The sequence below is a fragment of the Aegilops tauschii genome, chromosome 6, assembly GCF_002575655.3.
Source record: "Aegilops tauschii subsp. strangulata cultivar AL8/78 chromosome 6, Aet v6.0, whole genome shotgun sequence".
Taxonomy (NCBI): Eukaryota; Viridiplantae; Streptophyta; class Magnoliopsida; order Poales; family Poaceae; genus Aegilops; species Aegilops tauschii.
This window is the reverse complement of record NC_053040.3, coordinates 68,801,203-68,811,229: the sequence shown is the minus strand read 5'-3', so window position 1 is coordinate 68,811,229 and position 10,027 is coordinate 68,801,203. Positions and strand designations below refer to the sequence as shown.

Genomic DNA, 10,027 nt, shown 5'->3' with positions numbered 1-10,027 from the left:
CACAACCCACTGCACTTGTGGCATTAACTTATGGCAACAAATATTCCAGTCGTCGTAATAGTAAATTGCAACATACTTGTTTTGGTGGTGATAAATAGGTATCACAACAAGTAAAATATTTGTAGCAAGAAATTATTGCGACAATTTAAACTTTCCGTGGCGATACTCTATTTCAACAAAACTTGCTTTGGTGGCGAAACAGTTATCGCGTCGTGAAAAAAATTGTGGTGACAAGCTATTGCGACAATATAAAGTGCTCCGTTGCAACATCCTAGTGCAACAAAATAGGTAGGCGTAGCAACAGAGATATGACGCAACAATATATTTGCAGAGGTGCTAGCATGTGGCAACCGAAAGTGGGTTGTGGTAATAGCCTATTGCAACCGTAAAAAAAATACAGGCTTTCAATTACAATATTCAAAACCATACGTATAATATGTAAATTCATAAAATTCATAATTCTCATAGCAAATATCCATCAAATGAAACTCAAATGTAATTTCGCCATCCTAATTAATTGCGAAGACTAGAATGTCCGTGATCTAGAGTCCAGTCCAACTAGTTCTTTGGATCCTGCAATCAAGAAATAAAAAAAGTTCCAGTTAATGAGTCGAACATAACATATGCCATACAATTATTCCAGCCCCATTGTTAAAAAGAACTATCGCCAAACTAACTGGACTAATACTATGTCAGCAAGCATGTAATCGAGGGATCAGAACAATTATACAAGTGTAAATGTGTAAAGCATAAGCACAAGTACATCTACTAAAAGCTTCTCTTTTGAGAAAAAACATTACTTTATAACTTAACGATGCTGGGCTGAATCACCCAAAGCACATGCAGCCATAAGGGCTGGTACATCGGCCTCCCATTCCACATAGTGGTTAGGTTCGTACATCCTATCAAGGCTAGCAAGCTCGTGAGCAACAGAGTTTGCCGAGCGACGACATACATTTATTTCATAATAAGAAAACCATAATTTGAGCTGGTACTTGGTATCCTCAATAACAGCAGCATAGGCCGACGAGTCCACCTTATTGATATTCAGTGCTTCCATCTGGAGTTGCGAGTCCGTTTCAAAAATGACCCTCATGACCCATATATCAGCGGAAAGAGATATTGCATGGGACATTGCAATGGAGTCAGCAGCGAAGGCATCACGCCCATGCTCATGACATCCTGCTCGTGCATACAGAATGGTGTCATTGTTCGATCGTACATCTAATAAAAGCTTCTGCTATTGATTTAAGTTGTGACTCGATGTATAGTTTCAGTAAAGTTCATGTCCCTAGCTAGCACATATTCGTTTTTTGTTTAAGTTGTGACTCCATGCAGCAACAACACATGGTAAAAGAGAACAAGCAGCTAGCTAATTATGAAGGCCAATGACGTATAAGCAGGTGAACATGAAGAGAAAGCAAGGTTGTGACTTACCATTGCTTTAAACATCCGGGAATTCCTTGCTACAGCTTGTATGAGCGCATTTGAAGAAATAGCAGTAGGCCTTGAACCTGAAGTCTTATTAGGACTAGATCTCTGTAACAGAATATTTTGCAAGTTTGGATTACTATTTTCTTTGTTGTCAACCCTCTTCGTAGGCACCTATAAATAGAAGTGCACTTTTAGCAATGCAAGTAAGCAACATAAATCTTACAAGGTCGCAAGAATATGACTGTAATCACCTGTTGGGTTCCCATCTGTTGACTCCATTCTGCAAACTTTGCCATCATGTTCTTTTCAAATTCCAGTCTTGATGTTCACTCCTCTTCCAATATTTAGTTGGACTCATACCTTCTCAAAACTTACTTGCGAGTAAGATTTTGATCCAATTATGTGTTTTGTCTTCAGTTTCTTACGGTTATCGATGTTCTTTTGGCTGCGTTCCTATCAATTCATTGAAACCAAATATAACCAGTCAGACAAGCCATTTCATCTTATCAAATAGTAGACAAACAGTGATCTTAGAGATAACCTGAAATTTTGAATCCGTGCCAAAGTACTCAATCATCCATTCCCACTCTTCTGGTTGTAAATCTTCCGGCAGATTAGTCAATCTAGTTGCATCTGTTTTGTATGCCTTGTAAGAGGAGCTTAGAGTTGATCACCAGCCTCTATATCGCTCTTTCGCAATTTTGAGAACTTTTTCTTCTGTTTCTGGTGTATCTTCCAAGTCCCATATGTCCTGTATAGCATACAACAAATGAATATACATAAGCAGTGCATCATCGATGGTAAAATAAGATAACACATATGGAAAAGGTTGTACGCACTATCATATCTACAACAATGAGTTGATGGATTGTAGGGTGAATGCCCGACCACGTCCTCACTCCAATGAGTGGTAACTTTCTTTTCATTATGACTACCACATCATCCTTGAATGAACGATAGTTCATTCCTACTATACCACCCAATTTTTCAGAGAATGTAATATTTAGCTTTGCAGATCCATTGGCAAAACACTTCTTAGATGCTTTAAAACCTTTTAGAACACCTCGCCCTTTCTTCTTCTGTACACCAACTTCTACAGTCCAAATCATACAAGAAATATTGTATTACTCGGTATTAGATTGTAAGAAATGATGACACAAATATAAACGAAAGCAAGTACCATCCTGAACATATTGAAGAAGCTAAAGATATTGTACTGAGTGTGCACCCAAATAGTGCAGTACAGCTAAAGATGATCTTTTTCTTCCATGCATAAGGAAAAAGGATGGTTCCTTGACTACTAAATTGTTGGTTTATCTTCGGCAAAAGTTGCCGCCATGAAACTTTCTGAGCTAGACGCCGCAATGCCCACAATGCATTTTCTTGTGTATATTAAAAAGTCTAAACATGCTTGGTTTTAGAGGTATGTATATAATGCATCAAATAAAGTCAGTCTTGTTCAGTTGTTCTGTTTAAGCAATTGCTAAGGGGAAAGGAAATCAGCCATGATGATTGAATACATTGTCCTAATATCAGTTGGTACGAATGATATTCAGGTGAATAACGGGATCATATTCTCTCCATGAGTCAAATAAATTGTAAATGATTAATGTAATATGCTATCAAACTCCAGCAAAGGGCCAACTTCGAAAATAATTATTTCTAGTCAGGTTCAGATGATAGAAAGCAACAATCTCTTAGGCAGTAACTAATGGAACAGTGGGGTGATTTCGTCAAATTACTAACTTGTAGCAACATGGCAACATATATAAAAACATACAGATGGATGATGGCGTAACTCTGCGAAAGGGTCTAGAAACCTTAATTTGATTCAGAGGTCAATCTACCATATTCAAATGTTAGAAATAGCACAGAACTATCCAGGAGAATATACTGTAAAAGGCACTATTTATCCCTTTAAAGGAAGAGTATGATGAGATAATACATGGTTATCAAGATTAGCTTTTCAAATGACTGCAGACTTTCCTAGTTGACATAAAAAACCTGGAGACTGAATCATACTAACAGCATCTATGCAATCTAGGGTCTGAATCAGAGATCCCTCGTACGTATGTAAATAACTAACACATAGGGCATAAGGCAGAGGATATTTTTTCACTCTACCGGGACACACCTCCGTGGTCCTACTGGACTATATTTCTTGAAGTAGTGCCCATGGTTTGGGGTTCAGTTTGATCTGAATATGTATCTACAGATATGCAAATAGAATGGGGTGTGGGATGGATGGATCGGAAGAGAAGAGACGAGACTTTCGAAGAGCAGCCGTCCCCGTCCAGTCCAAGACCTTGGATTGGGAGGAAGCTCCATGGCCATGGCGGAGTAGAAGCATCTCCGAGCAGGCCCTTGACGCACGGGCACAGCCGCGTCGGAGGAGGCGCGCGAGCCCTGGGCGACCGTGGCGGATGGATCTGGCCGCCGCTCGATCTGGTGGTTCGATAGGAAGGGGAGGGGAGGGGAGAGGGCGGGGAGCGTGGGCGGAGGCCATGGGTGGCGCCGAGGTCTGAGCGTGGGTGGCGGCGCGTCGAGGAGGAGCTCGTGGGGGAGGGGGGTTTGAGCCCGGGCGGGCATTGTCACGGCATTCAACACCGAGGTGGTGTCGTGCTTGGTCCAGACATGGGATTGATGGGCAAGGAGAACTCCGTCGGCGCCGACGCCAAACCGCATCGCTGCCGCCGCCGGCATGGCCAAGGACACGGAGACGCGGCCTACGTCGGCGGGCGCAGAGGAGAGGGAGGAGAGTGAGATCGAGGAGGACTGGAGGTTACAAGAAGGGAGGAGATCGGGAGGAATAACCTGACGAGTAGCAGCTGACACAACTGTGGAGCGCTGTGTTGACGCCGTCATGACGCCGGCAGCACAGAGGAACCGGGGACGAGAGGTCAGATCCAATCGCCCGTGAAGACGCCGTGGAAGGTAATTTGTGGGAAGGTTAAATATAAGCTATTTTTTTGGTGGGAACAAATACCCTGATTTAGGACCTTTTAGTGGGAGGTAAAAAAATATTGGCGCAAACAACAGTACACATAAATTAGGTGGTAGGAAAGTAATTTTTTTGTTTTAAAAAAGTAATTATTTTTTGATGGAATTTTCTAGATTGTAAATATATTTCGAGTATTTGTAAAAAGTTATATCATGGTGATAAAACCACCAAATCGGATAATTGTGAAGGGGTGATTCGGCGCCCTCCACTATAACGTCCTCATTGTCAATATTTGTATAGTCGTCGCCATTTGAGGAAGCCAATTAACGAACGAAAAAGAGCTTCCCTGTTTATATTGTAAAATAACCATCACATACATCGAAGCAACCGATACAAATGGACGACACACACACCCAAGGCAAGATACACAAATACCGGTCACCGACACACAACCTCAACGACTACCAAGCATCTATAAGATGTGCAAAAAAAGGGATTCGTTTAGAGCCGACGGAGACCACCAGCACGAGGAGCGATCATCTTGGAAGACGTGCGTCGGACATCCCGGACCGATGACTCCAAGACGATGCCGGACCGGAAAGGCACGACTACAAACGTCGTCATCGTCCGATCCGAAGATCAAGTTTTCACTCGGAGTAATACGGAAGGAGTGGGAGGAACACGACGTTCACGGATGCCTTCACCGTCAACCAGTGCACAAATTGGGTAGGTGATGTACCACAGTGCTTCAACCCCTCCGCCGCAACCCTGGTTTGCCAAACACACGCAGTAAATTAGGAAGGTGTTGTTTCATCATGGATCTACACTTAGGTTGGGATATGTCAAAAAATTGGCCAGTTCTGAACTACATGTCACAAAAACCTCATGTGACCCTCACTTAAAACTATTAGGTTATACTCTTGTCTCGAAACATAAGTATTGATGGGATGGGTTGATGAGAGGGTCTATCTATGTCAGTCTCGATCTCACTTTCCGATCTTGAGATGGAGTGATCTCAGCATCTTTCATTTTACTGGACAATTCGTCGAGGGTTTGTCCACGCGAGAGTAGGGCCAACGTAATATGCCGCTTTTGTCAGAGATTCAACTATGTAAATTAAACAACCCTGCATCGCGATGCCTTTGCCTGTCGAATCCGTCCTACATCGGATCCACTCGCAAGGGGGTGAACGAGCCATGTCGCCGCTGCTGCTGGCCGGGCTTCACCTAGTCACGCCCTCTAGTTGCGGTAGGGGAGGGGATAAGCGGGAGGTGGGGCGCTGGGAGGCGGCTAACGATCTCTCCCATCGCCTGCGAGGGCGACTCGGGATGGTCCTCCGCGCCACAGTAGGTCGAACATAGTCATGTTGCCTACGTTTTACCGAAAATAATAGAGATTCAACTATGTCAACTATCAACCAAACAAATTTAGTTTTGAGAATCACTTATTGGAATATCACACATTTGTTAAAAAACAAAAAGTATCCACATAAGGCCAACGATTTGTCTCTTATTTATATATTCATTTTCAGATATAAAAAACCTTCAAGTATTGGACCGTTGCCTCGTCTTATCCGCCCCTTCTTTATGTATTCACTAGCAAACATGCCCGTGCGTTGCAACGGGAGGAAATAAATCATCCCTCATGCACACACAGACGACATCAACAAATTTCTTAAAATCTTTCACTGTGTGACACGACAAACAACATGGTAAGTGGTGTTACACAAAAATATAATGACGGGATGATTTTTGAAGTGTACTCAACGTGTTTCTAATCCATTAGATAACAGAAATATCTACCTAATTGTCGCTATCTCTTTATGCCTCTATTGAAGGGTGTTTAGCAGGAAGGGGGTGAAAAAGTATTTTTTTTTTTGAAGGAAATGTTTTCAATAATGAAAGTTTGGTCAATAGAATTACCGCCAGCACACACCACCGCCGCACCGGACCGCCGCCGCCTAGGGACACCTCCCAGAGGCGTGCTGTCCCGCGCCGGAACACCACCGAAAGGAAATTGGCTGGTGCCGGACCCCGGGTTGTCGTGCCGACATATGCTACCTACACTACTTAAGTAGGTAAAAATATGCAACCAAATTACTATATGAATATTAGTTTAGTTTTTTAAAAGAATGCAAAAATAATGAGGTCATTTGGATTTGTGGTTTAAAAGTTGCAGATAATCAAAGTTCGGTCAATAGAATTACTATCTTCTTTCAAAGTTTGGTCGATCACGTATTTCCGTAATATACGCTATCGGGTGGAGCGCGTCCGCGTTCGCGCGATTGATCAGACGCCCTGGTGGAGCGCGTAGGGCTCGCGCGTCTGGTCGGTTGCGCCGCTGTTTCCTTCGCTCCATCTTTCCCACGATCCTTTTCCTCTTTCCTTTTCACGCGCCGGACCCTGGTCAAACTACCCAGAGCGACCCGAGTCATACCTCGATCCGCTGTTCCGCCGCCGCGCGACCCGAGCGCTGGCCGCATCCAGCAGCCACATCATGGCGGCGCGACGAAGCAGTCCACGCCGGCGCCTCCCTGCCGCTCCCCTCTCCCTCTAACGTTTCTTCGCCACCCGCCGCTCGGCGCCTTCCGCCCGTCGGCCTCCTCCTCCCTGGATCTCGGCTGGTCGATCCTGCCCGTGGGCGCATGGCTGGACCGCCCGACACCTCAACTCCGGCGCCAACGGACCTGCCATCCTGCTCACCTGCCCGGGTCTCCCGTGCGCTTCAGTGCAACGCCCTGCAGCAGCTCTCCCCTGGTCAGCCGTCCCTCTGCTCAGCGGCGCCCGGACTGGCTCGCCTGTCTCCCTTGCGACCAACGACCTGAACAACAATAGTATGATTTTCCCCTCATGTTTCCCTCTGTATTTTTCATTGCAACTGCAGCAAATTTAGATTCAAAATACATCACATGGGCATTAGTACTGTGCTATACATACAACATAAGTATGCTGATTTTAGTTTGAAAGTAGAAGACTAATTTTCCCTTGCTTGCTGTTTTATTGGTAGCTACTTTCATGCTCTTCCACATCTGCAATAATAAGATGGTTCAGGGAAATAATAAGATAGAAAACCCAGGCAAATTTCAAAACTAAATCTGATGAACATGAATGCCGTTCATATACTTCAGTTCAGTTCAATCTGTTCCCTGCTCATGTGCTTGTATAATCGCAAAGCTGCTGTCTCGGGCTCCTTGGCTTAAGATGGTGTCTTCTTAGTGATGTTGCTCCAAAACATTTTAGGTTGCTTCACACCGTTCAGTATGCCCCTGTTCACTAAATTCAGGCACACGTGGTCTCTTCTTTGGCTGTCATGACTTTGGTAATCAATTATCTTCTACCAAAATCTGTTAAACTTCTATTTTTTTAATATAATGCTTCTTAGAATTACTATATCAGATTCAGTTTGACTACAATGTGGAAGGCATAAGAACAAGATTTTCACATGACACGTTTTAGAGAAATAATGCAAGTGACAGAAGATCTTCTAAAGAACGGGTGACAGAGGTAAAAATAGATCTGGAATAATTTTCAGGCCATGGGATTAGTGTAATATTGCTCTGGCTTTGATTTGGCCATCCCTGTCCTGATCAAATGATCCCTTAAATTAAAAAACAAAGAAATCGTCTCAAACAAATCAAAGTAGCACTGACTGAGCTATTTATGCATTAGCAAACAGTACAGGAGCTTTTCCTAACATTTTAGTCAGAACCATGATTCTAAATACTGAACCTCAAACAAAAGAGAAATTAAACAAAAAAACACACTGAATGAGAAGTCATGGAACATAAGCAGAAACACATAGGAGCTTTAATTGAGTGAATCATTCAAATCAAACCATCTATAAAAATTCATCCAAGGCTGCAACCATTCAACTGAAACTCCTAAAGTTAAATTGCATGACAAGTATCATACACTGAATCAAGTAAAGAATCAAGCAAGTATCTTGAATCTGATGGATCACCTGCTGCCGACGACGGATCCGGCACCTTGGGCGCCGGGATTGACACATCAGGCGCCTTGGGGGTCGGGGTTGGGCTGCCGGCGACCTCGCCATCCCGTCCGGCCGGGGTAGAGGCTGCGAGGTAGAGGAGGTCGGGAGGGTCTGACTGCGAGGCGGGAGAGGAAGGGATGCGGTATAGCCAACTACTAAACTGAACTTATTTACCCTCATGTCACATGTACTACCATGTGACAGCAATACTATTTCTTGTTCCATCAACCAAATTTTGCTTTACAGTGTATAGATAAATTTGGCTTTACCATGTGACAGTAATACTGGTATGCATGTATCCCTGTTGTCTTGTCTTGTAATGCAGCTAGTGATGCTATTGACTGTAATACAGCTACTAATGCAGCTGTTATGTTTTTTTAATAGGACTGGCTTTACGGAGATAAGGCAAAAATGACACGAGATAGGAGCTGGATGGACAGGGAAAGAGATTCTGTTGAGTGGCAAACTGGCATGAAGGATTTCTTGAATTTTGACTTTGATGGTGCTCACCCAGACTCAACAGTCCCATGCCCATGTAGGAGATGTCTCAATATTGCTCCGAAAAATAAAAAGGATGTTCATACTGACTTGTTGTTCAATGGGATGGATCCAACCTACACTCGCTGGATATACCATGGTGAACAATCCAATGAGGGAAGCATGTCTGAAGATTCTGATAATGAAGACGCTGTAGATGATGGTTCTGGGGTATGTGACATGCTCAATACTCTCATAAAGGGCACAAACATGGAAGCAATGCAGACATTGGTGAAGGTGCGGGAGACATTCATGTGGATGCTTCGAGCGGTGATGAAAGGAACCAGGAGCCAAATGCAACAGCCAAGGTCTTCTTCGAACTATTGAAAGAGGCATAAAATGATTTGTACCCAGGTTGCAAGGATTTCACGAAGCTATCTTTCATTGTGAAGCTTTACCAAATCAAGTGCGTGTCCGCGATGACCAATAGAGCATGTGACTTAGTTCTGCAGATGTTCACGCAGGTGCTGCCAAAGGGTCATTGCATTCCTACTAATCTTGCAAAAGTAAGGAAGGTGATCCGAGATCTTGGGCTGGACTGCAAGAAGATACACGTGTGCGTTAATGATTGCGTGCTATTCCGTAATGAACATGCTGATGCAGAAGAATGCCCTGTCTGTCATGCGTCTCGATGGAAATCTACTCCTACCAGTGCCAGAAATTACAATACCTGAAGAGATCACTAGGTGGTGCAGAAATGATGACGAAGGATCCAGCGTTGATGTTTCGGTCATAGAAAATATAAAACCTATTGAGGTTGAAGATGTCCAGTTCAAATTTGATGATGATACAGATGATGATGAGGCTTACGTAAATGATGGCCATGTTGCTCCTTTGGGACAAGAAGAATCGGATGATGACCAGGGGTTCTTTGTATAGTTTTTAATCTCTTGGTAAGGTGCTTTTCACATGTTTAAGCCATGAATATAATACCCTGAACTTTTTTGATGGTTACCTACGAGTAGTATCTCTCCTGAAGTTTAATCTGATGTGAAACAGGTTCAAACAAGGCACCCCTGCATAGTGTCATCTGTTGTGGCAAATGAGAACAAAAGCTAGTGCTCAACACTAACAGTTTGGTGATGAAGAGAAGAGAAGAGTAGTTGTTGTTCTTTTAAATGGAGC

General features: G+C 43.5%; 1 protein-coding gene and 1 long non-coding RNA gene across 5 annotated transcripts; one reads left to right on the top strand and one right to left on the bottom strand.

The window, feature by feature from the left end:
• Positions 1 to 408: 408 nt before the first annotated feature.
• Positions 409 to 4,358, bottom strand: LOC109736493 (uncharacterized). 4 transcript variants are annotated; one of them, XR_006665030.2, is made up of 6 exons: positions 2,274 to 4,264; positions 1,976 to 2,185; positions 1,686 to 1,887; positions 1,438 to 1,605; positions 1,037 to 1,182; positions 409 to 573 (listed from the first exon to the last, which is right to left on the bottom strand). XR_006665030.2 is itself a non-coding variant. In XM_073501031.1 (5 exons), exons 1-2 carry the CDS (start codon positions 4,297 to 4,299, stop codon positions 2,095 to 2,097), a joined length of 651 nt encoding a protein of 216 aa, XP_073357132.1. In that variant the 5' UTR covers positions 4,300 to 4,358; the 3' UTR covers positions 409 to 573; positions 1,438 to 1,605; positions 1,686 to 1,887; positions 1,976 to 2,094. The 4 variants fall into 4 exon arrangements, 1 of the variants encoding a protein (XP_073357132.1); XR_005759362.3 differs by lacking the exon at positions 1,037 to 1,182 and having other exon boundaries at positions 2,274 to 2,527; positions 3,569 to 4,264; XR_005759365.3 differs by lacking the exon at positions 1,037 to 1,182 and having other exon boundaries at positions 3,569 to 4,353.
• Positions 4,359 to 6,693: 2,335 nt separating this feature from the next.
• LOC109736494 (uncharacterized) lies at positions 6,694 to 9,778 on the top strand. The gene is made up of 2 exons (XR_002226419.4): positions 6,694 to 7,208; positions 8,750 to 9,778. It is a non-coding gene; the product is annotated as an uncharacterized lncRNA (long non-coding RNA).
• The last annotated feature ends 249 nt before the right edge of the window (positions 9,779 to 10,027 follow it).

What these genes read in the sequence shown, in the direction of transcription:
- LOC109736493 (XM_073501031.1), bottom strand. Translation starts at nt 4,299, where the DNA reads ATGACGGCGTCAACACAGCGCTCCACAGTTGTGTCAGCTGCTACTCGT. An exon ending in GAGCTTCCTCCCAATCCAAG is followed by an intron (nt 2,186 to 3,739) that starts GTCTTGGACTGG and finishes TATGCTATACAG; the next exon opens with GACATATGGGACTTGGAAGA.